At 41.0% G+C, this 26,336-nt stretch overlaps 1 protein-coding gene across 13 annotated transcripts in view; it reads left to right on the top strand.

The window, feature by feature from the left end:
* Nucleotides 1-26,336, top strand: part of EPB41L2 (erythrocyte membrane protein band 4.1 like 2) — a 210,748-nt gene that overhangs the window by 166,806 nt on the left and 17,606 nt on the right. For 3 of the 13 annotated variants that reach the window (XM_045865533.3, XM_064598102.1, XM_064598103.1), the window contains 10 exons: nt 2,345-2,517; nt 7,072-7,134; nt 9,047-9,193; nt 10,525-10,626; nt 14,299-14,466; nt 16,487-16,540; nt 16,767-17,330; nt 19,193-19,315; nt 21,141-21,239; nt 22,822-22,902. In XM_045865533.3, the coding sequence (XP_045721489.2) occupies nt 2,345-2,517; nt 7,072-7,134; nt 9,047-9,193; nt 10,525-10,626; nt 14,299-14,466; nt 16,487-16,540; nt 16,767-17,330; nt 19,193-19,315; nt 21,141-21,239; nt 22,822-22,902 (1,574 nt within the window). The remainder of the gene's footprint in view (nt 1-2,344; nt 2,518-7,071; nt 7,135-9,046; nt 9,194-10,524; nt 10,627-14,298; nt 14,467-16,486; nt 16,541-16,766; nt 17,331-19,192; nt 19,316-21,140; nt 21,240-22,821; nt 22,903-26,336) is intronic. The other 10 variants (XM_045865539.3, XM_045865537.3, XM_045865536.3 and 7 more) reach the window with 10 other exon arrangements.

Genomic DNA, 26,336 nt, shown 5'->3' with positions numbered 1-26,336 from the left:
ATGCAACCTAAAAATGAATGTGCTATCTAAGATGAAGCATTAAAATAAAAATCAGTCTAGAACAGCTTTTTTAAAACAGTGGATTCCAAGATTGGAAAATCAAACCAAAAAGGACACAAGGCAGTCATTTAAGAGAACAACCAAGATGCATTTGAGAGTGGGGGAGACAGTGATTTCCTGAAAATGGAGAATATAATATATAATAATAAGCAGGGACCTGAGATTGGGTCATGAGAGAAGGAAGGCCCATCTGGGGAAGAACCATTTTGGTTGAGACTTGAAGGATGAGGAGGAGCAGGAAATGAAGCATTCCAGGTGGCAGGAGCAGCAGGTCTGAAGGTTCTAAGATGAGGGAGAGCTTGGTACAGTCCAGGAACAGAACGAAGACTAGTTAGAGCTTTGTAATTGATGGGAAGAGGTAGCCTGGGGGCAGGTCATGGTCATGCAAGGCCTTGCAGGCCATGAGGAAGAATGTGGTTTTTATTCTAGTGCTATTGAAGTGTGTGTGTGTGTTGCACACGTGTGCACACTTACACAAGCATGTAAGTGCATAGTATTACCTTTTTTTAAAAAAAATTACTCGGTGCAATGTTGAGAATGATTGATAGGACAAGACAGGAAGCAGGTAGACTGGTTAAGAATACTCCAGGTGAGAGGAATGGGGATCTTGCGTTGGATGATTGTAGCCAGTTAGCCATTTGGCACCATAAGCTCAGGGCCTGGGGCCTACAGGCTTCTCAGGGTTCTACAAGTGCTTAAGACCTAAAAAAAGTTATTTTTTTCAAAATGCAAAACAAACAGCCTGCCCCCCTGCACACTGAAATTAATAAGTGTGTAAAGGCATGCAAAATAAATATTTTGTCAACTTCATTATATAACTTTAAATTTGATATTCATTAACATTTTGATATCCTTATATCTAAAACCATTTCTAGGTCAGAGTTTTCCATTTGCAATAATTTGAGTATGCGTAATGGGTGCTTAGAAATCATAATCATAAATTAAAAGAGTTACACATAGTCGTAGATTTTCCAAAGGAAAATTACTAACATCCTCTCAAAAGTTAAAAATCCTGGAAAATAATTGTACTTCATGGAAGATGTGAGTTCATTTTGTGATTTTGGCGTGGGTTTTCAAAAGTGGGAGTACTTAAGGACTGTCAAAGTCTTAAAATGGCCTGGGGTGGTAAAAATAGAGGAGGAAGAACTGGCCACATTTAGGTTCAGTTGGATTTGATGGTGTTGAGGGATGAAGGCCAGAGGCATCAAGGTTTCTGGCTTGGGTAACTGGTGTGAGTATGAGCGTGGTATGTGGTGGAAAAGGCAAGGCTGGGGAAGACGGAAGGTTTGGTCAGGGTACGTGAAGGGTGTGGGCCAAGAGCTTTCTTGTAATACACAGATTAGAGGTGCTTGATGCCTCCGCAGTTCAATATGGTGGATCACACACATCCCTGCCCTCCAGGAGCTTGCTGCCTAGAGGCCTTTGTGTTTACTGCGCTTCTATGGGGGCATAGAACCAATGTCAGTCACCCTGTCAGTCAAGCACTTTTTATTCAGGTGAAATAACCTCAGTGATTGGGGGTTTGGGGGAGAAGCTACAGAGGGACAGAGGCTCTGTCGCTGCTTCTCACTTGCATTTGTTGAAATGTGACGCCGTCTTAGGTTGATCTGCCATATGACCGAAATTTCAACACAATATCCGTTCCTGTTCATCTGCAGGAGGGATGAAGGAAATACATGAGGGCCAGGTTTGCTGGGTCAGGAGGGTGTCTCTGTATTAGATTTACTGTAGGTCAAGTTGAGGCATTCAGAGGGGAGGTTAGAAAAATGAAAACTATTAAACAATTCTATAATGTCGACCTTGACTGTCTTGTCACAATTTTGAATGGTATTCAAATTAAAGGTTTCTTTATGGAAGAATCCTAAAGACTTATTGAAGCAAGTCATTTTAATTTCTAGATAATTATTTGTTGCAGTAAATAGATTCAGAAATAAGTTCAGGCACTATCAAAGAGACCCTAGAGAACTCAAATACTGCTCACGTTGGGATTCTGACATTATGCCCCATGTCTGTTTAAGCTGGTCTTAGAGCTCCTCCTACTGGCCAATTCCTTGATCAGACTCTAAACCTTCAAAAATCGGATTTGAGAGCCTGGTGTAGTTTAATCGGTTAAAATTTAGAATATATTTAGAATTTGGTAAAAGTTTAAAAATGGGTTTGATGTGTTCGTATCTTCAGAGCTCAAGCAGTGTTCCTGCTAAATGTCTGCATGCTGCCTGTTTATCTTTGTAAGTTTGACCATTGAAATGTCTTGAAGTAATCCCAAGTGACCCTTCTTTCCTAGCTCCAGTTGGTGTTGTTGATCAAAGTCTTATGAAGAATTTTCCTGGTCCTGCTGGGGAGGTTTCAGCCTACGGCCCCGGAGTTGTCAGCCCTGCCATGGTACAAGATGGGGATGGCAGAAGGGAGCTCAGAAGCCCAACTAAAGCCCCACATGTGCAATTCATTGAAGGAAAGGTATGGTAAATTAGAAGAAAATGTGATTTTAAATGTGTACTTAGACTACAGGCTGTTACATTTGTTGTTTCAGAACTCAGGCATCATTTAAAATTAGTCAGTGTATGTTCTGTGTTGATATAAGTTCCCAATATGTAGGCTCCTACTGGTTTGAACAAGGTCTCTAATCTTTCTCTGATTGTTCAAAGCAAAATATTTCCATGTAAATTATATTAATGCAAACAAGTAGTTCAGTGGCCTAAAATTTTTGCCTATCTGCAAAATCATCCTTTTTAGTTAAATCCCTATATTATAAGAGCTATGGTGACTTGAAATTTATATTTGTTACAAGTAAATTTTAAAGTATAGCCTCTCTTGAGTTTTTAATTATGTTGACTTGAATTTTTTTTTTGAAATGAACAAAGATAGTCTTTATGAAAAATGTTATTTTTCACTAATCTCTGATGAAGAAGAAATCCTTAAGCAAAGGGTGGTTGTTTTGTGAATAGTGAATGAGAAGATGGTGTGTTGCTTATCTCCTTATTTGGGGCATACACCCCACTGAATGGAGAAGTAACTTATACTGTGTTTTCAAATTTGTCACTATTATATTATGATAGCTTTTTACCTTGGGCAAGTAAAGTCACTTGGAGGTGGATTTGAAGAGGCTTTGAGTTCATTGGATCTCTCTTCTGTATCTGCACAAAGCACCTTTTTTATAGATAACATTGGAAGTAAACACAAGAAGGAAATGAAATTCTGCTATAGATTTATAATGTTCTCTAAATTTTAACTTTTGAAAAATGTAAAGACCTGCAACATGAATTTATAAAGAACCTACTAGATGAAGGAGTTGCCAGTGGCTCAGGAATTCCTGCCCTGACAACCTGTCAGCATAGAGGAGGGCTCAGGGACCCTTACACCCCAAGGGCTCGGCCATCACGTCCTCTGAATACCCTTGTTAAATAAATCTTTTATAATTATGCTAATGAGGCCCCCAGGAGGGTGGCTGCTTACATCTGAAACATAGGAGCTCAGCCTCTCAGAGTCTCCCTACCATTTTGCCTAGTTAATTTGATGCATGCAGTTATTTTTAAAAAGTTAACCTTAAATTCCAAAGGAAATTCTGCTTATCTTTAGCAAATGACTAGGTGTGCTGGTCTTTCTGCTAAAGCTTTGAATGCTTGTCAGCAGCCGGGTCTAAAAGGAAGAATGTTATCTTAAGTTTCATTGGATCTATTTGCAACTAGTCAGAAAATTACGTGATAAAAGTAGTCCAGTTTTTCTCTTTAAAAGTGGATCATTTAATTCATGTTCTAACTGTGCTGTGTTAATAACAATCCCTACTTGCCAGTACAAGTTTTCACTAACTGCCCATTTCTTCTTCTCTTTCTCTCTTGCCTTTGTTTCTCCTTTGAATGTATCTGTTGTGCGATTTCACATTCAATCATGGGTTTGCTTCCGAGAGTAGCTTGTTTCCATGTGCCCACCTTCACCACTCATTCGCTGTGTTTCATCTCTTTCCCCAAACCTTTTGCCAGTCCCTGAAGTGGACTTGCTTTCAGACATTTCGGAGGAAGACCCCTTTGGGGAGGCCGACCAGATCACGCTAGACAGCTTAGAGCTCCCTTCCACTGGTGAGCCGTCAGAGCTGGGGGACTGCCAAGTCCCCACCCTTGATTCTTTCTCGGGTCCTGCTGCAGCCCCTCCCCAGCCTGATGGTCCTCCCACCCAGGAGAAGCCTCTAAACGAGGCTGACCACAAGGATTCTGAATTTGGGTACTTTTCCTTCCGTTTCTGCAAATGCTTCCCACCTAGCTTCCCCTCCCTTCTCGATGAAGATGGGTATCTCGCTTTCCCCAGCCTCCCCAAGGTCTGGGTCTCCTTCCTCCCCACAGACGTCCAGCACTACCTTCCTATCACCTCCCCTTCATTCCTGCCTTCCCTCATCCTCATCTTCGGACTCCTTCTCTCTGCTTCTCAGTCAGTGCCTTTTTCTCTCACCTTTGCCCTTCCTCTGGCTCTATCCCTCTGCTATCTGGAGGCTAAAGCCGCCTCCTTCAACGTTTCTTATGACTGGGACTTGAATGACAAAACCGAGGAAGAGGAAGCAGCCGACACTCCTCCATAAGCTTTAATTTGTGGGCTCAACAAAACTACATATTCCTAATGTAGAGTGTAAACATGTGCATAAATTTCACCACGGATTACCCTCAAAATAGTAGGATCCGCACATTTTCGCATACATGGTGTTTTAGTGCATGAGAAATACATGTAAATAAGTACTTTCCCTTCATTGATTTCCATGGACCAGGTCCACACATTCGAAGTTGAGAGCAAAGTTATGGATTATTTTGTAAATACCTAGACCATACTAGGTCTTCAGAACAAAACAAAACAAAACAATAACAGGAAACCTGTGTTGCCCTTAACAATCCATATTGGCTCTGTTCGTTTTGCAGACAAGTATCAGTGCTATCGATGCTGTTCCTTTAGGATGGAAACTTGTTTCAATATAGAACTTAGGATGCAGTGGATATAACTGTAATTGATGTGTATTAGTAGAACTCCTTAGTATTATTATTTCTCATTAGAAAGCCAAGCTCGTTCTTGCAGTTATGAGGATGCATCTGTAACCTTTACTCAGAAATTCCTTGTCTCCCTGTTACTGTAACATTTGGGAACCAAATGAATTTCAGGTAGCTTTTTTTTTTTTTTTAACTCTAAATCATGTAGTTTTAGGAAAGAGTCACTGTCAGGTATTTGTAAGGAAGATAATACTCTTATCTTTAAGAAATACATTTGGAAAAATGAAACATGGCTTTTTGAAAATTTAACACTATTCGCCCTAAGGTTGGGCTACTTAGTGTCCTTTTATTTAAGATTAGGTGTCCAGTTTGAGGATTTTTACCCCTGGATAGGGCCACCTCTGCACTACTAGGTTGGTGCTAACATGTGCAGGATGTTTTTGTTTTGCTACATGTGGTCTGGTGACTTAGTGTCTCATATCCTGTGGGTACTGGCCATACATAAGGAAAAATCACAATTTAGAGCAAACATAAAGAAAAATGTAAAGACGATGCTATGATTAGGCATACTGGGAGAAACCACTATTCCTAAAGGTTACCTGAAGAATGCCGAAGATTGGCATTTTAGAAAATTAAGTATTGACCAAGGAATTGGCACATGATCCTTAATAGATTTGGATAGCTCTTATTTTCCGTTCTGATAAAAAGATACTCTGAGCTCCCTGCTCACCTCAAAAATATTTGGTTTAAAGAAAAAAAAAGGCATTTTGAACTCTCAGATTTAACACTGTCATTCCAGTTAAAGAAGAAAAGGAATATGTATGATCCTGCTATAAATTAACATGTGAAGGTTACACTATTGTCCTTTGGTCTCAGAATCATTATTTTTCTTTCTTGTTCTTCCTTTCCTTGAGTCAGTAGTTATCAGGATTTATGCTTTTTTAAAAAATTTATTGAAGTATAATTGACATACAGTGTTACATTAGTTTCAGGTGTATAACATAACAATTTGACAATTCTGTAATCTATCACCATATGATGTTATTAGAATATTATTGACTATATTCCCTACGCTGTGCTTTTCATCTCCATGAGTTAGTTTTAAATTTACAGGTTTTTTTTCTTTTGGGTCATTAGATACTGAGGATTATCCAACTATGAAAAACTATTCTTATTTAAAGACTTTTATGAAAGAAAAGTGGCTATAAAATATGAGTACTTTTAAATATAATTTTAACATGCAGGTAGCAAAATAAACCAATTTTCCTCCCAAGGAAAGAAATCTATGGTAAAAAACTGAATTAGAGGGTGAATATTTGTCCCTGGTGTAAAATTTGGTTTTCACTTCACATCATTCTACTTTGCCCTCGTCCTAGTTGATTTAGACCTTTCACATTAGGACAGATGGAATTATGCCGTTGTTACACTCTCCTATTTTCATTTCTGAGCAAAAACATTCAAAAACAGCACATAATCTAGGGACTGAGAAAGAGTGAAGCTTCCATTCTCCATTCCACCTTTGCAAAGGATTCCTTCCACCATTCGTGCAACACTGTAGGTGAAGAAAGACCAAAGTGGCTTTATGTTCGGCATCTTCTGAGGGCCAAACAGTAAAGGTTGGTAATTCTAGTTCACCATTTCAGTTCAAATACATCTTTGCACCCATGGGTAGAGTTTCTACTACTGCTCCCCTTCTTTCTGGCCATTTGCTGTATGACTTTCAGGTGAAAATGGAAGAAGAGGAGACACAGCTGGAGGAGGTGGATATTTATTCCATCCCCCCCCAAATTAAATACCCGGTGACTGCTGCCTGCCATAACTATTGTGTGTGTGTGTGTGTGTGCACGTGCGCGTGGGTTCGGGGTAATACACTTTCGGGGTTGATATGTGAGTTTTGCTTGTTACGGCTTCTAGGTTCTTAAGATTTTTATTCCTCTTGTATTTTAATGTCTTGGACTATCCAACTCAGGGTTGTTTCTGGTGCTTGCTGATTGATACACTTATGTTTATTTGCCTTTTCCCCCCTGTGTGTGATTTAATTTCACAGAAAAATTCCTTGAGAGTAGAAGGGGATAATATTTATGTCAGACATAGCAATTTAATGTTGGAGGTTTGTATACTTTAAGAAAACAACTCTGTCCTCATGGCTGCCAGGCTGCTGTGGACGGGAGGTCACGCGCAGGCTGGCTGGCCGGCAACTTCCCGCAAGCACATTGCATGAACTGCATGGGGGACAGTTCGACTTGGAGTGCATGTTAGCTGTCCGACTTTGTTCTTTTAAAGTGGCTTCGGTAGGAATAGATCTACTAGAAGTTCTCAAAGTGACAACTGGGAAAAAAAAAATTCTGTTCAATCGAATGAGTAGAATTTTTATCTATTACTCTTAAAGTTCTACAGGTAAATCTGTTCTCTCCTAAGGGGTCATCTCTGCGATATAGAATCTGAAGTAACATCCCATCCTTAATATATATTCACCCAGAATAGATATTTGTTGGTTTGGCATTAAATGGCTTTAGATCCGTGTTCACAATTATGGGGGAAAGTTGATTAAATCCATGCAATTAGGAATGTGGTTCACTTAAAGTAATTACCTTTGAGAAAATGTTGATTAATGGGATTGTTTGGATTAAAAAGAAAGTGAAGAAAGAAAGGAAAAAAAAAACTAACCAACCAATCAGGTGTGTAAAATATATTCCCCGTGTCACACGAGAACGTTTTTTGTTTGTTTTTGTTTTTCCCCTTCTTCTTTTATGGTAGTAAAATGGTGATGTATTCAGTGGAGAATTGCAATGCTCAGTAATCTGACTAATCTGGTTGCTTTTGGCAGCTTTGATAACTATTGGAAATGTATTTTGCATAACTTACTAAAATGCTCTACAGTGTAATATGTAACCTTGCTTTGAACAAATGCAAGAAATGTGCCTGATCTCAAGCCACAGTCATTTTTCCATGCCATGCAAAGAGTTTTAGATTATCATGAGTTTTTGCAAATGGCTATAGAAGCTCCTAGAGGAGCAACTATGCTTGTGCATGAATGTGGAAGATCTAATTTTATCAGATGCATGACCTGTTCCTCTGGGAGTGGGATGAAAGCTATAATCCGCAGGTGGCCCCATGATTTTGAAATGTAAGAAAAGATTTAAAATTCACTTAAAAGTGTTTCCTGAACATTAATTACCTTTTATTCCCACAAAGACAGGGCCAATCTAAAAATTCCCACAGATACCATTTGTCAGGGCCTAGTCCAGTGAAAATTGACCTGATAGTTTTTCTTGTATCTTTGTCTTGTATAAGGACCATTTGGTGTGTGGGGTGGCTGGGCCTCACAGTTGTGCTTGGCAAGTACACGAAACCAGTATACGAGGTTCCCTCTTTTATAGAGAGGCCAAACAGAAGGAGCCTCTGGAAGCCAGTATTTTTATTCCTTAAGGATTAAAAGCCATTGCTGGAATTTCCTAGAAAAAGTCAACCCTTGGTTCTCTCTCTCTCTCTCTCTCTCTCTCTCTGATGATCTTGGTCTGGCTTTCCCATCAGGCCAAATGTGCTTCTGAATACCTTTCTCTGTTTTTACTTCATTTACTGTATTCACAGAATGCAGCTGTGGTAATAACCTGAATGAGAAAGGTAAATTTGCAGGAGCGAAGTCCTAGGCTGCATTTTAAATCCAGTTACTAGAAAGAAGGTGATTAGCCATTTCGAGTACTAGTGATCCCATGGCTTCCTTCGAGTAATATAAGTAACTATTTCTTTAAAAAAATTCTAAGCAGAAGAAACCAGAACCTATTAAAATGGGAATCATTAAAAAAATATATGCATTGGCTCTATTTTCAAATTTTGATAAACTATTTCTATTCATAGGTGATAACATGGCTTTTGAGACTTGGCATTTTTCTTGCTTTACTATGTTTTTTTTAATCATAAGTTTGCTTTGTCTTATTTTTTGGTTTTTTATTTTTGTCCTGCTGGGATATTTTTTTTTTTCCTTTTGGATTTCCGCCCTTTGTTACGTTACATATTGCTAGGACCTCGATAAGGCCCAGGAGGACATACTGAGACATCAGGCTAGCATTAGTGAACTCAAGCGCAATTTTATGGAATCCACACCTGAGCCGCGCCCTAATGAATGGGAAAAACGACGTATCACACCTCTGTCCCTACAGACACAAGGGGTATGTCAATAGCTGTTTGTTGGCTGTATGTCTCACTCCAGCTCTTCGGTAGAACTCAGGTTGCTAATCTATGATGTTGATTCTCAGAGGGTTAGAACGTTCCCTTCTTTTTAATGTAATTGCTAACAATGTTTTAAATACTAAATATTAACAATGTAATACTTATTGACATAGTTCTTAATAAATTGTGTGAGTTTCAAAATATTTTCAAAACTTGCAGAATAATTTCACTATTTTACTCAAGTAAATGAGTAGTAATGAAATGTTCTATAGGGTGGCTTAGGAACTGATATTGTGTTGTATTTAATAAGGTTTTCAGTTATGGACTACTGAAATAATAAGAGTTTACTTGATAATTAATAATTAAAGGGATGTAGGAATATAGATCGTATTTAGAGTGGTTTAAGGTAATTACTGTGAGGATACAGAGTTAACCTTAGCTCTGAAAACTAATGAGCCCTGTTGAAAATCTGCAGAATGTTATACAACTTAAAACTGAAACTTCTTAGTAATGAAATGTAGACTACTGTTTTAAAAGGATTTTCAACCATAACATCTCTCGAACTCATTCTTTTTCTTTCCATGGTTTATTTCTTCCCGCTACCAATATAAGTGTTGCCTTTCGAGGATATTCTCCATCTATTTCTCCATTCGTTCTCATCTGCATCTCTTCTCTTCTGAAGCTCCAAAATCTGTTATCAACCAAGAACTTTCATGGACTCATTTACCATACTTGAGATAATGATCATACTCTATTAAATGTGCTGTTTTAAAAAGCATATGAAGGTTTTACCCAACAATTTCGTGTTTCCCCTTTTCCTTACAGCCCTCTCTTCCCCTGAAGCTCATCATCTCTCTCATCTGGCTCGAGTGTTACCAAATGTGTATGCACTTGTGTTAGTCGCATGCTATTTTTATTCACTTTTTCTGAAAAAGGCAAAGCTGTTAGTTGCTTTAAATTTGTAAGTTTGTGACAGTGAAAGGAGAATAGCTCTTTGAGAACAGACGCAAAAATAATCGCTGAACCGAGAAAACCACGGATGACAACATTAAGTTCGAAAACACCAGGGTCTTACAAAGTTGTATACAGCTTACATTCTTATTTTCAGATTTCCTGAAGATATTAATGCCCCTATGTCAGCAGTCAGCTCTAGAGGGTTGCGTTTTCTGGAGAAACCATGTATAATGACGTGCTAAGATCTTGTCCTCCCTTTATGTGCTGCTTTATCCGGTCCGTTCTGCTGACCCACACAGTTGTTTTATGTTTGTGTTGCTATAGATGTAATGTACTTGTCTTATTTGTTGATTATGTCTATTGTTTGAAACAATAGAGAAAAGGAGATCATCTTTTCAAGGATATTTTATCCGTGAAGGAGAAGCATCAGATGGCAGCAACACGGACAGTTGAAGGAAAAGTCCAGGAGACAGACAAGGTGTTCACCTTGCATTCTTGGATCTACTCTTGCTTTTCCCCTTTTCCTTTTATTTCTGTCCACAGCCGTAAGATACTCCTTTTTTTCTTATGTAGTCACCTAAAATTTTGTTGAAATAATTTTTTGAGCATTTAAAAAATGAAATTTCCTTATAGAGAAACATAGGATCATTAGTGAGAAACACCATATTGCAGGAGGACTGTATTTGAAAATCCACAATTTGAAATGCAGACATGTCAACCAGTTTAGGTGATCAGTAACCCCACATTGTTGTGTATGTGGCTGACAGTTGGGAGACCATGATCTCGTGGGAAGATGCACCCATTAGTACAACGCTTGTGTGCAGACTGTCGAGGTGTTACAAGCATGTGTGATGTAGGTAGCTATTTTTCTAACTACATTTGGAAACCTTGCGAACTTTCATTTTTAAGATTTTTAGTGGGAGAAAGATCTAATGTGTGTCACAATAGCCACTCAGATCTCTGTGCTCCCCGCATATATGAAATATCTGATATTACTGGGGAAGTTAGCTTTCCATTGCTTTTACAGACCTCTTCTGTTTCTACTAATTTTGCTTAGCCAGCTGACTGGCCTGTCATTTGCTGGGACGAGAGTGCTTAGAGTCCAGTGGGGGAGATAGCAGACATGTTAGTCAGTAATTAGAAAATGTAGGGTACTAAGGAATAAGGGTTAAGAAGATGAAATATAGTGTCCTGTTAGAGGGTGATTGGGAAGGCGGCTTTCCCGTTGTGCGCAGGAAAGAGATGGCCTTGGAGGTGAGACCTTGACATGAAGAGAAGGAGAGAGACATGTGAAGATTCTTCCATGTGTAAAGAAGAGGAAATGGAACAGCCCCAAGACAGGAACTAGTTCAAGGAACTGAAAGTCTAGATGACAAGGGCTTAGGAAAAGTCCAAGAGGTCAGAAGGTCCACTCTGGATCTTAAAGACCAGACTGACAGCTTGGAATTCTATCATAGGAATGATGGGAAGCCATTGGACAGTTTTAAGCTGGGTAATGACCTAGTGCACATGTCGGACAGAGATCCCTCTGGTGCTGGATGAGGAATGTGTCCTAGGGCGGATGTGAATGAGAGCAGAAATCAGTGATAAGGAAAAAATGTATCCGTTCCGCAAAGTCTGGTCTTGTTAATCCATAGACAGTCACATTCATCAGAAGATACAGTGGGGTGGGCGAGGAGGCAGGGTGACTGGAAGATGAAGCCTTGCCCTAAAGGAATTGGAGGTGTGGCTGAGATGAAATATTTCCAGAGGACCGCAAATGAGAAAGATAATGTTATAAAGCTAAACCAAGTGGCATATTTATATACTTTAAAGGTTAGCCTGAAATCCAAAGCCTGTCAGACTGTGTGTAAAATGACTTTAATATCATACGCTTTGAAATATTACATAATTTTGAAAATTTATCCTCCAGAAGCAAGACACATGACAGCATTTGATCAATTTAAAATGATGTCTTTGTACTTTTTGCAATAGGAGATTGGGAATTTTGGTGAAGATGTTGAAAATTATCATTTTTCCAGGCTGTCATGGTTTAGAATCGTCCAACAGAAACCATATACAATAGAAATCATTCATTCACTCATTGTCGTAGAAGTTACATTAAGATCCTGTTATGTGGAATCTAAATCTGGAATTGACCTCCTGTAACGCTCCTGAATGGTTTCTCTATACTTGAAGTGGCTGCTTTTTTGTTGTTTTCCTCTCCAGCATCTGCAGGAAAATATATTCTTATTTGGCATTTATGTGGATTGTTGTAACTGCAGTCACGCCTCCGTTCACCCATTCACCCAACATTTATGGACCACTTACATGGTAACCCCCGTCTCCCTGCCAATAACCTTTCACTACTATTAGTTGAAAGTGTGTGAGCAGTTAAGTCTACCGGAGTGTTTGGCTTTTAACAGAATACCTTTAAAATTTGTCTTTGCCGCATCTTCATTTTGCTACTGATTTGTAGGGTTTCCTTAAATTTTAATCCTTAATGAATGTAAAATAAAAAGTTATGCATGAGAGTAGTCTAATTTGACCAAAGTTTCTAGATTTCTATAATACGGGTTTCATAGATAAAATATAAACAGTAGTTCTTTTTTCTTTCTTTTTTTTCTTTTTCTTTTTTTAAGTAATCTTTACACCCAGTGCGGGGCTCAAACTCACAACCCCAAGATCAAGAGTCCCATGCTCCTCCAACTGAGCCAACCCGGCTCCCCCAAACAGTAGTAGTTCTTGTTTAAATACCCTGAACTTTCAGAATGGCTTCAGTTTGAATATGATTTTGAGAGAAAATTGGAAACCAAATCATTTAGTAGAATACATTTACATTTAGTAAATAACTCTTGTATATCCTCTTTTGTAAGCATTATGACATACTTGTATTCTCATGAGTCTAGTAGAGATTACATGGACTGTGGTTGTAAGGTACTTTTGAAGATGTTTTATTGAATAATTAAATGCATGGCACTTGAGCTCCCCAGTGCTCTTACCAGGAAGGACACTCTTTCCACCCACCCGGCCCGGAGGGGTGGTGTAATTATGGAGATTATAATTAAGCTGAATTAACCCAGAAGATGTTTTTTTCTCTCCTGAATATTGCAAGTGCTTCTGCACCTCACCCATCTCCTCTCATTGTCCCTACTCCTCACTCCCCCCTCAGTGCCGGGTTGCAAGGGGCATCTCGGAAATGCCATTTATTTATTCATTCATCCTTAGGCTCTCTGAACACTAGGGTTTTTTAGGAAGTATCCTTACACAATTTTGACATTCGCTTTATGGCGACTTTTTGCTGTTGGCATTACAGGTACCTGGGACAGTCCCTGGCTTTCCCGTCGTGCCCTCAGGTGGGTTAGGGACTGTTGTTTCAGGGCCAGAAATGGCAACATGAACTTTGCCTTCATGGTTTCTCAGGGACACATGGTTTTCACATTGCTCACTTGAGTTTTCACCTCTGAGTTTGTCTTCCTACTGAGAATTGTTTTCTCTACCTGTCTCTTCATCCTGTGGCCTATTTAGCATGTCTGAGGGAATGTCTGTGGGTTGCTGTCAGAGCGCTCATCGTACAGACCATTCAAGCGGTATGGAGAAGGGAGGAGGCTAGAGGAGCTGGAATGGATAGGGAGGCCCGTTACAACATAGGGACTATTAAGTGGACCTCAGAGAGGTGACAAAATCGGCAAGGCCCAGTGTGCCCCGGGAAGGGCATTGGAGGCAGGAGGGTGGGGTCACTCAAGCTCTTACACAGGAACAAGCGTGGCCAAGAGTAGGGGCCCCTGAAGAGACCATTCTGGGCAGAAAGAGGCTGAAGCCGAGCAGCCCCTTCAGGAATATATGAAATAACGTTCAATGTGTGGGTAGATCAGTTGTGCTCAGTTTGTAAATAAAGCTTCAGGGATAAACTAAGGCTTTTTTTTTTTTTTTTTTTTTAAGCTAGTTCCCGGAGGTGAGAGCTCTCAGATTCTCAAGCAGAGTGGAAAGCTAGCATTTAGGCAAAACGCCACAGACGCCTGCTAGAATCTTTCCAACTCCTCGCCTGTCTCTCAGTTTATGCTGTTCTGTGATTCTCTCTTGTGTAACCTTTCCTTTCCTTTCAGCAGGTCACTGCTGTCTGTTCTGACTCCTTGTTAATTCTTTGCTCTTCCTTTTCTGACTTCTCCAGAGCCTAGAAGAGGAAATAACGTCCATTTTGTTGAGTGAAAAGGGCTTTGCTGATAGCTTGCGAGCCCCCTTCATCTCAGCCACCACTCGGACAGCAGAGGGCGCTGTTGTGAACTGTAGCGCGCCTCCCGAACCGCTTTCTTCCTCGCCCTTCTCACGCTTGCCTGAGGTGCATTTTACTTTGTTTCCCCTGTTTTCAAACGCCACGTATGATTTTTCCCCCCGAATATTTAGGAACCCCTCTCTCCAGTGCTTTCATTGGTTAAAATTAAGTCTTCCTGGGAGAAACATTCAAGAAACAGTGACTGAATTTGGACATGAGGGAAAACCACAGATCGGATGTTTCTCCTGCCGCTTTTGGTCCCCTGCCGGCCCACAAAATCTGCCTAAATTCAGAGACTCCTCTAAAGCAGTAAGGCCCAGAGTCTGAGTTGTTGTGGGAAAGGAAGCCCTCACTCTAAGGGAAGCGAAGTGTGTTTGGCAGAAAAGTTTTTAAAGTCGAAACACCTTTCAGGCCTCTCCTGATGGCTGCTTATTTTTAAAATTCTGTTCATGTGTAAAAATACGAAGTGCCTGCCATGCCCAGTGAAATAAATATTTTCATTTCTTGGACTGACCCTTAGGGATTCCCTGAACTTGGGCAGAGCCCATCTGGCCATTTGGGGTTAAGTAATAATAATTTACTGACCTGGAATAATAATGATGGGATGTCTGCTTTAGAACTGTTCTGACCACTGGATATCTTTATTTATAAAGAAGTTTATAGTTAAGTGTTACTCATCAAAAAAGTTTCAGGGTCTTCCAGTTTAATATCTGAAACCTCTGGGTTTTCAGTAAAAACTGGAAGGATCTTTCTCTTGTACCGATGTACACGCTACTGATTTCGAGCCGTGAAAACGTGGCCTCACCACGCAACTAAGAATCACAGCACAGATCCGAGAGAGAGTACATGTTGACGGGTGCTGTCAGAAGTGTGCCCTTTTAGGGCCTTTTGCTCACGGTTGCCCACGTCACAGGTGCAGATAAATGGGGGATGCTGCTGTCTGATCCAGGACCCAGCTCCTGCCCATGCAGTCTTGGCAGCTCCGCCGCAGGCTTCGTTTCTGGCCGCAGGGTTCAGAGGCACACTGCCCCGCTCCGTGCGGCATGGAGATACCTTCTTGAAGAAGTAGGGCTACTACCGCTAGCAGAACTCTTTCCCAGTGAGATCACAGGGTCTAATGTCACCCGAATGTTAAAAAGTTAGCGAGGCTTCATTTTTATCAGTTTAAATAGCCCCTCCCCTCCTTTCAAAACAAGTTTAAGGAAAAGTGTAAGCTTTCAAAACTCCTTTGCAAGAAAGTTTCTACACTGGTTATCAATAGCAAAGCATAATTATTTATATTACTAGTGTATTTAGTCAACAGGTATTTATTAAACATTTAGGTAGTATACTACTTAGAGTGAATTTACTCCCAAGAAGTAGATGTCTGCGGGGGGGGGGGGGGGGGCAGGAATAAACATCTCGGATAATAAACTTGGTTCATTTCAGTTTCCAAAGATGCTAGTTGGAGGAGCTAAATTCTAGAAGAAGGCACTTGGAGCTATCATTGATATCCACCCTAATGTTAAAATATCCCTTTTGCCAATCTATAATATAGTTTGGGAGGTTAATAACCATTTCTGAAACATTTTTGTATTAATAGCTATCTGACACCAAGTATAATTTTGCCAATTGCAGGTGTTTTTTTTTTTAAATGAGCCAGCAGAAAATAAAGGTGCCATCTCATTAAGGCTGTATTCACTTAGGAATCAGAGTTTCAGGCCAGGCTTTGTAGTCTGCTTAAAATCAAAACCGTTTATTGAATAGGTTTTTTAAAGTTTTGCAATTTCAACTTTAATCAGGCAGCTTTGGTATAATTCCATTTTTTTTTTCCTCCCCTATCAACTAAATAAGGAGAGCTGATGGGTATAACTACAATAAGAGCATTTTATGTCTTTGGGAGGATGCTGGCTCTTTTGTGTTTTTGTTTCCTTTCGTAAGCTTTTCGCATTTTTGTCTGGATTGTCCTCCATGTGACCTTGAGCAAAGATTTTTGTGGATGTGGATTCTTGCTGTTCTGTCTTTGCAGTGTCAGATGTTTGTTTTGGTGGGTGTTGAGGTGTAAAACTGTATTGATTTGTGTCCTCGGTTGCTTTTTGTTTCGCAGAAACGCGCTCCTGAGTCCGAAGGGCCTTGCACCGGAGCCAGTGATGATGTTAAGGTTCTCCCCTTTTCCATGTTAACGCCATCGCCTGATGTTTCTGACCCCCTCACGTTCTCCCCGCTTCCCTTTCAGTCAGCCATCACAATCATCTGTGTTTTTCTCCATGACATGAACCTACCATCATTGGTTAACTTTGGTTTCCATCGGTTTTGTTTTTGTTTTGTTTTGTTTTTTATTTATTCATGTATTTTTGTTCTCCCTCATCCATTTCTTTTTTGTGCAGAGTTCACATGAGACTCTGAATGTAGTGGAGGAGAAGAAACAGGCAGAGGTTGGGAAAGACGAAAGAGTAATCACGGAAGAAATGAACGGTAAAGAGCTATCACCTGGGAGTGGTCCTGGGGAGATGCGTAAGGTGGAGCCTCTGACCCAGAAAGACTCCACCTCCCTGTCTTCTGAGAGCAGCCACGGCAGCGAGAGCGAGGAGGAAGACGGGGGCGAGTACCGGCCCCACCACCGTGTGACCGCGGGCACCATACGGGAAGAACGGGAGGAGGAGGACGAAGAGGTGGAGGAAGAAGCCGGCCGAGCAGCCCAGGTAGTAGAGAGGGAGGAACTGGTACCAGAAGCCAGCCCAGTCAGACAAGCAGGTGCCAGTGTAAGCGCAGTAGAAACAGTGATCCGGGAGAATGTAGGTGCCCCACAGATACCTGCAGAGAAGAGTGTAAACGAAGGCGCTGTTAAGCAAGACATGAGCGAAGAAACAGAGGACGAGCAACACACAGTTAACGGAGAGGTGTCTCATGTTGACATTGATGTTTTGCCACAAATTATTTGTTGTTCAGAGGTAAATGGGAGACCCGAGCGGGAGCTAAACTCTAGAGCTGTTTCTCAGGTGGAGAACACCTGCCTTCCTTCTCCTGTCCTCCCGATCCTCCTCCAGCTTTTTCTACGAGATTCTGGTCTTTGTCTCTCCTGGGAGGAAGGGGAAAAGCACTGCTCTCTAGATTCTCTGCCAGCTCTGTTCACGGTTTCTGGCTTCTTTACTGCACCTGGATCCACCTGACAGAGTAAACTTGCCTTCAGCAGCCACACCATTTTTTTTTCCCCCTTCTCGTTTCACACTTAAAGTTTTCTTTGCACGTTTTGGATGTTTTCAACTGTTTGTCTTTAGTTGCACTGCTTCCTTGTGCTAAAAGCCTTTTTCGTTGGCTTAATGAGAAAAATTGTATCTGTATTTTTGACAAACGGTCAATGTGAGCGTGAGCGTGTGCGTGTGGCCGTTACCATGATTGGGCTTGACTTTTTGGCTGATTCTCCCTTCAGCTTTAGATGTTTAGAGGTGGCTGCTGGTTCTGATTACCGTGGTGCTCGGAGTCCCGCATCCGTCAGTGATGAAAACATATTTCTCGAATACCACTGTGATTGCTGTTTCTAGATTCCAGAGAGCGTACAGATTGCTTTAAGAGCATTTTCTTTTCTTGTGCGCGGCCAGAGGCTAGCCTGTTTGATAGGAGGACACTCTTCTCATTCTGTCCTCCCTCAATTCTGGATGATTTGCAAGTTGATCATCTGTTTTGTGGATTATCTACATTGGATAGGAGTCTTTAACTTTTTCTCTTCAAGAAAGAGAACTCTCCACACTCCTGGTAAATTAAGTCTCGGTCATGAGGTGTGGGTGTCTCTGAATTAGGAGTCATGAGACTTTCTTGATTCTAAAATTAAATGCCCACGATGTAGGCTCTCTTTGATGGGCTGGAAAATCTTGAAGTGACTTTGTCTTGAAATAATTAAATGGATTTTTACTATATTTTAAACTTCCCGCTTCACTTCAGAGAAGACATTTCAAAAGTCTTTGAACGCTCTGAATTCTTATTTTCTGCGTTTAACATATATATGGTTGTTCCTCTTTAAATAATTACACTTGGGAATTTTCTCTCAAAGTACTGTAGTATTTTGGTAGTAGTATGGTCTGGTGTTGTAATAAACCTACACGCTCAGCAGACTACCAAGCTAACAGGCCGTGACCCTGTTGTTTAATGTTTTCATTGTTCGAAGCCTTAATGCCATGTTGGTGGAATAACTCTAGATGTAATATTTTAACTTATATAACACAAAAGAAGCACTGCAAGTTTTAGACAATTATAATTGAAAAGATCATACTTGAAGATATTCTTAGAGTAGAATCTCTTTGTCGGTAGGGTAGAAGAGACTTTTTGGGGGAAGAGCTTAGTCTCCCTACCTGATGTGCCAATTAAAGACAATGAGCCTTCACACAAACCACGTGGTTCTTTAAACTGCAGTAAAAATTGAGACAGGTCACTTCACATAGTTCATTCCGTTTTGTTTTCTTTTCCATTTTGTTACAGCTTGCCCCAAAGCTAAAGTTTATATATCACAGTGCACACCACGTCTGACATGTAATTGGGACCATGGTAATTTGAAGTGTACCATAATTTAGGGAGCCATTATGTTAGCTTAGTCTTCATACATATATATGTGTGTCTGTGTGTGTATGCATACATATACACACATACATATATATGGTATTTGAAGGAAAGCATTTCTCTTTTGTATCTTTTATTTACCTTTACTCTTGTGCTTGAGTGTGTGTTTGGATATATTTTTTGCAGTTATTTTTGAAGGCTCCATTAAACACTTTTACTTCATGACCTCTAGAATTTATTTTTCCCTTCCTTTCCACCTCAGCCACCAGTGGTAAAAACAGAGATGGTAACAATTTCTGATGCCTCACAAAGGACAGAAATCTCCACCAAGGAAGTCCCTATTGTTCAAACTGAGACCAAAACCATCACATATGAGTCTCCACAGGTACAAAAACTCTAGATTTGGACTACTTGAGTTCTTTTTTACTTTGTGTCTGTTTTTATTTGTCTTCTAGTTTACGTGTTTCTGACCTTGATGTAGCCTTCCGTATCTCGGTGTCATAATCGCAATCGAACCTGCTGTATTGTTTCTTAGATTACGACAGAGCTGCAGTCAAATTGGTGGCCCAGCAATTTGGGGGGGCGGGGACGGGCGGGGGAGAGGGCATACACAGGATTATTTAGGATAGGCAGTAGCAGTCTTGTCCATATTATAAGTTGTTCATGTATATCTCTCTGTCCATGTTGATATACACTTGGGAATCAGGTCGCTTACAAAGTTTATTGGATCTGTTGTAATTTGTGGATTCGTAAGATTTAGGCTCTTCCACCCCACCCCCCAAACTCCGTGCAGATAGATCCAGTCAACTCATTCTTGCTTGCCAGGTGTAGACACAGACACACACACACACACACACTTCTGTGCTTCTCCTTCACGTGGGATTATTTTCTGAAGACATGTTGCCGATCTTATGTAAATATACTGTGTGTCAAAATAATGATCAGATTTGTGGGTTTAATTTTAGACATTATTCAGACACTGATTCTGTAAAGATTTGAAATATGCATTTAGATGTCTAGCCTTAAGGGTAATAAAAAAAGGGGAAAGCGTTCATTATTTCAAAATGGAGCTGTTTAGAAATTTACACAACTATTTTCTCATCTGAGAAATTTAGTGTTCTTTAGTAGGATTGTACCATGGTGGAGGGTGGCAGATTATCGACCTCTCTCAGAATCTTTTTTAAAAGGTTTAATGTGGGTATGTTTAAATACTCCTCAAAATTATTTTAGACATGTTATCCATGTGTGTGCATAGATCCACATAAACCAAAACAGGTTTCTTATGAATGGGTGTGGTGGGAGAGCATGTACTCGTGTGTCTGTAGTATATAGTAAGTGCCCTAGTAAAGAAATACAGGTGCATGACTCAAATTTAGAGAAGTTTCCCCGTAACTTAGTCCAAGAGGCTCTGGGCTTTCTGGTTATTTCCTTGTGATAATGTCAGGATATGGGAAACAAGTATGTTTGGTGATCTTCACATGTACTCTTAGGCTATTAATTTGTTTCCTATTTCCCCTGGTAAACTCTACAACTTTCTACCTTTTTTAGTATCAAAGCAAACAAGTCAAAACCTATTTAGATATATACCTGGGATTTATATATGATATATGTAGAGAGCGAGCACATGCATGCATACATATTAAAATCTATGTACGCACATATATGCTCATAACAAACTATTACAGGAACAATGTTATTTTAAAAAATCTACTAGAGATAAGCAAATTACCAAATCACATAGGTTTAGTCTATCCTAGTCATGTTCTGTGGCTTCGTAAATGAGAAAATGTTTATCTGTTTTTACCACCTGTGCTAAAAAAACAATGAACTCAGCACTTCCGGTCACTGTGGAAACTTCTCTGTCTGGTTCTCTAGTTTCTTTTTCTAGCTTCCGCAAAAGGCCTTCGGTCAAACTGTCTCATGACCCTTGTAGCTCTCAGTCCCATTTTCTACTTGATTCTTCCTTTTTTTTCTCCCTCCCAGGAGGTTTGCTTCTCCACGTGCATTTAGCCTTTGCCTTTACTCTGTTTAAAGGCCAGCCAACCTCCTGCTCAGTAAATCACCGCTACAAACATGCAAAGGATGGGCAGAAAACGTCTTCTGCCGACCTCGAAGATTTCACAAGATGCATATTCGACGGGGAGGGGTCTTTTCTGACAACATAATGGAAATTAAGCATTACTTTGTATTTTTCCTCCAACTATCCAAAGATTGACGGCGGGGCCGGTGGTGACTCGGGGACGTTACTCACGGCACAAACCATCACATCTGAGTCTGTGTCGACAACGACAACAACGCATATCACCAAGGTAAAGCAATCCAGGGTGAGACCTTGCAAACAGGACCTTTTCTGAGTTGTTTCTTTGTTCCTGTACAAGCTTCAAAGTAATAGACCATGCCGGTGGAATAAAAATGCCCGGACTTAAAGTATCCAAGAAATTGGGCTCCATTGACAAATGTATTTTTGTAAAGTACAAGGGGATAAAAATAGGTCATACATCAGCCAGCTACAGGAGAGAGAGAGTATAATAGAAGCGGAAGCATAAGTTTGGTAAGTACAAATGAACCCTCCCAACCGAAGCAAGTGAATGAAGACCATCATTCAGAATTTTCGAAGTAATATAATTTTCCCTTCATTGATTCAAGATGCTCATATGTTGGATATGGGGCATTTTTCCAGATCATTCTCTCATCCTCTAAAGTTTTAACACCAGATGACCAATGGTTCTCAGAGTATGGTCCCTGGACTAGCAGTAGCAGTCTTTCCTGGGACTTGTTCGAAGTGTGAGTCCCATGGCCCCACTCCAGATCTACCAAAACCCTGGGAGTGGTTGTAGGAGACCTCCAGGTGATTCTGAACGCATGCTGCTGTCATCAGATTTACTCCTATCTCTCACATTTTGTTAGTGCTTGAAGGATTTAAATGTATCCTTTATACCCTCCTCACTCTGTATTTCAGCCAGAAACTTTATGAATTAAAAAAATGCCACGTAAATGCAAGATGGTATTGGTGCTCATTTTAAGGGCTATCCAGTTATCCAGGCTTGCGATAAACCTGGTCTCTTACAGTAAAGTGCTATCACTTGGGACGTAGTGTATAATTTATCAGAGCTGTGCTTTCTCAGGACTGTGTGTTATTTGCTCGTAGTTCAGCGTCACAGCCGTATGATCCCGTCAGCCTCAGTCATGTCCCAGGCTCTGCCAGCTTGCTCCGAGCCAGTGACTCTGGGTGGTGGTTCGTGCCGGAGCTCCTGTCCCCGGTCTGCTCACGCGGTCTTTGTTAGCAGGCACAGCGACGTACAGAAGTTATCACTGACCACAAATCTTTATATCGCCCTCATGTATCTTCTGTATCTTAAGCCAGATTCTTTTATCTTCTTGCCCTAAACCAAATGAACAAAATTACCCATGGATTTGTCTGAGAATCAGGCAGTCAAAACTATGACATCAAGCAATTCCCAAACCTAAACCAGGGACCTAAATTGTTAGAATTCCTTGTAACTCTACATAAACCAGAGAATTATTTCTTCTTTCCTCTTTTAACAAATTGGCCAATTGGGAGTAAAGAAACTCCGGGAAATTGTAATGGAATGTCCCAACAGAACTATTGGGATTAAATGGTATCTATCTCATCTCAATTTCCCTTGAATCTCGATAAATTAGTTTTAAAGTTGCTTTCAGTTGAGGAAGACTTATGGGTGCTACAACTTTATCAATAGGAATCTCTGCTGAGCTTAAACACAGTGTCTGGAATGTCCGCCTTCTCCATTCAGTGTGCGTTGCCTTAATGACCAGAAGGTCTAGATGTGCTCCCTTCTATTTCCTCTCATTGAGTATACACATGCGTCAGTGATTGCTGTCTCCCCCCTTTCGTTTCTTTATAACCTTTAGACTGTGAAAGGTGGAATATCTGAAACAAGAATTGAGAAACGCATCGTGATCACAGGAGATGCAGACATCGATCATGACCAGGTAAAGACCTGAAGTTCTGCTTCTGAGAGTGACCATGTCTCTAAGTTGGGCATGTGTCGTCACGTCCTATCCCCGGGTCAGACCCCTTCTCCCAGTGCCTCTTGGATGAATCCACCTCCTAAGCATGGCACAGAGACACTTCCCAACCTAGATACAGCCTGTCCTTTCAGCCTTCCTAATGCCAAACCAGCATAAAACATGGATTGCTGTTTATTTCCCACTGGCTTCACGTGCACTTTTGAATCCAAATAATCGAGAGGATTCCTGGCAACCACTGGTTATTCATGTGGGCCTGGCTTAAAGGCAAGTCATAGATTAAAAAATGAATGGCAGTTTAATGACACTAGCTTCCAAAAACTAAGAAAAGTCTCTAAGTTTGACTTATGCCTACTTTTAGGAACTTATAAAGTATTTTTTTAATAACATTAGAAAAATTGGGCTCTTTACCCTTAGGTGTTTTCCCCTAATTATTACTATTATTGAGGAGTGGGAGAAGGAAATCTGAAGTCTCTTACAAAGTAGAGAATTTACATGGATTCAGAAACACGTTTAAAAGAATTGTGCTTCCATTTTAATGTTAACTTGATCAGGCTGCGTGACTTTAACAACCAGGTGATGAGTGGAACTCATCTGGTGACTTTGAGGGTAGCTTTAGTTTAATTGTTTTTTAAGATTATTTGAGAGTGAGAGAGAGTGCGTGTGCTCACAAGCAGGAGGAGGGGCAGAGGAAGAGGGAGAAGCAGGGAGCGCGATGCAGGGCTCGATCCCAGGACCCTGGGATCATGACCTGAGCCGAAGGCAGATGTTTAACTGACTGAGCCACCTACTACCCCGAGGGTAGCTTTCATTTTAGGCTGTGGTCCCAAGTGATGTGAATTTTTTGTTTTGTCATTTTCTGAGTGATTTTAACTCCACTTTAAAGGACACCAAGCTATTTTCTTTTATAACAACTTGAAGGAAAGGAAATGTTCAATTGACCATCTCAGCTGGGGAGTCAGAACAGATGAGGGTTACCCAGCTTTCAACACAACATCGAACTCAGGAAAGAGAATTTTAGAGAACAGAACTTCTCATTTAAAAAAAGCTCACTCTGTGTGACCAAAGAGAAATAGATTTTCTTCTCTGCCTAAAAAGAAAACAACATTTTGTAAATCCCTGTAAATGTGATTTTCCTTACGTCTTTCCTGATGTATTTTTTTCATTCCTTGAGAGCTATCAGAGGTTAAAGGGTTGCCCTGACTCTGAGATTCCTAGGAGTTGACCAGTACCTGTGTCTGTTCGCCATGGGAAAATGAATGACCCCGTGGAAACAAAGCCTCCAGCTCCCCGTAGAGAGGATTTCTTCTCTGCTGGGACAGTTTCGAGCTCCTCTGACCTAAGCTGGAGCAAACTCTGTTCTTTTTTCCCCGCTGGGACTCTAGCCCAGCCAGCATTTATTGAATTCCTATGGTGTGAGAGGCGGGAGCCCACATTCTTTGGCATGATGGAAAGTGAAAATCGGGGTCTTCTCCCAGCCTCCACTGAACCTTTGCACTTTCTGGCTTTCTGATGCCATGTTTTCCTTCCAAGGATTATTCTCAGGTTTTATGTGCATTCTCTTGTCTTTGGGCCTGTTGTAACAATACTGCCTCTGAATAGCAAGTAATGAAAACACACTTTGAAATGTAAGTACCAAAATAACACATATTCCTGACTCTTACGTTAGGAAAAAACCCGTAGCTTTACCTGTGACTGCAGGGACAGGGCCTTGTTTGTGCAATGTGGTGCTTCAGCCTGTTTTAAAACCGAGGGCAAATACCCAAATGAGAGAAGAGATATTTAACGTTCTCGTAACTTCTTCATGTTTACTTATAAGATGCATCAACTTTTTTTGAGTATGTTTAATTGTGGCTTCTGGTATGCTTGCACCGGGAGCTCATGAAGCTCCCTCTGTCCTTACGGCCTGTAATGAGACCGTGGAAGTATTTAAAATTAGAGGGAAATCCCTTCCCTGCCAACAACAGAAGCCGATCATGTAGTGACTTGAATATCATTGACCCCCTTTTCAATTCCTTGCCCTATATTAAAAGAATTTTAATAGTGGAAAGAAACCCTTCCTCTGAGCAAGATAGGAAAAAAGGAATCGTTCATTTAGAGACCCTTGCTTTGCAGGCGTTTACCCTGTGTACGTCCTGACGCTCAGCTCCACACCAGGGACGTAGGACACTGCGGTTACTCCTCAGAGTGTTTCTTTCTAGTAAAATAACTTCTCAATTTGGCAGGAGGATGTGATAGTTTTCTCACAGTCTTTACTCTTGCCATCGTAAATTAACATTTTGCAGTATTTAATTTCATGTACTGATAATACAGAATGAATGGAACTAATGGTACACGGATTTCAAATGTGTTTGAAGACGATTAAGCAGTTTTTGGTTTTCCCTACTTTTCTGCTAATTAAAACATGTTTCATATGTGTTCCCTTCCCTTGGGCATCATTTGTATTTCCCCTTTAACATTTGTACTGGTTTAATGTAGGCAGATCTTTGTAATGAACGCGAATTAAAAAGTATCTGACAAGGCGTCTGTAGCTACATTTGGCTCCTATCGGAGCTGTCCCTTTCCCAAACTGGATTCCCGAACCGAAATGGAGTAGCCCGTTTTGACTGTTCCGATCTCTCACTTCCCTCTGAACACACGCAGTTGTGGAGCCAGTCTGCTGCACTCTGGCTCCCATCCGCATCCCCACCAAACACACCTGGAAACACTTTCCGACGTCCTCCAGGATCAGACGCCGCCCTTCTCCGTACCCCACTCTCGCCCTCCAGCCCGCCTGCGCCCACCACAGTTGTGCTGCTCGAATGCGAGAGTCCCCTGCTTGGGTTCGCTCTGGTCCTGACCCTGGTGGGTCACCAGAGTTTGTTCCCTAGTGGAAATTTAAGCACCCTCAAGTGTCTTCCGAGCTCTGTGTAAAAATTTGGGGTGTAAAACCTCTTTTTCTGTAGCTTTACCTTTGTGCGTGTGCGGACTCAGGCCCCAGGTTTTGTTCAGTAACCGTTCAGCGGTCAGAAGTGCAGCCGTCCCCTCCAGCGGATGGCGGAGGCACGGGAAAACCCGTGCTGCCACTTTCAAAGGCGTGGTTTCCTCGAGAACTTTCCTTTTTGTCTTAGACGTCTCTCCTAGACTTTGCATGATGTTCCGTGGTGTTTTACTTTCTCCCCAAGACATCTTTAAACTTGTTTCCCCTCAAAAAAATAGGTTCTTTCCACTTTGTCACAGCACCTGTACGTAGAAACTTTGCCAGCCTCCTCATCGCCCGGTCTGGGAAGAGCCTGTGCGGCAGCGGAGGGGACCCCGGGTCCTGCTCCTGCCCACAGCCTAGCAGCAGCTTGGCCTTGAGCACCCCTGTTGACCTTTGCACCCCCAGTGGTTTTGCCTGTAAAATACCAGCACTTGCT

The sequence above is a fragment of the Mirounga angustirostris genome, unplaced genomic scaffold (assembly GCF_029215605.1).
Source record: "Mirounga angustirostris isolate CCGP_5_RB_7025 unplaced genomic scaffold, mMirAng1.0.hap1 SCAF_8, whole genome shotgun sequence".
In the NCBI taxonomy this organism is placed as follows: Eukaryota; Metazoa; Chordata; class Mammalia; order Carnivora; family Phocidae; genus Mirounga; species Mirounga angustirostris.
The sequence above is the reverse complement of the archived record's forward strand: the minus strand, read 5'-3'. Positions and strand labels throughout refer to the sequence as shown.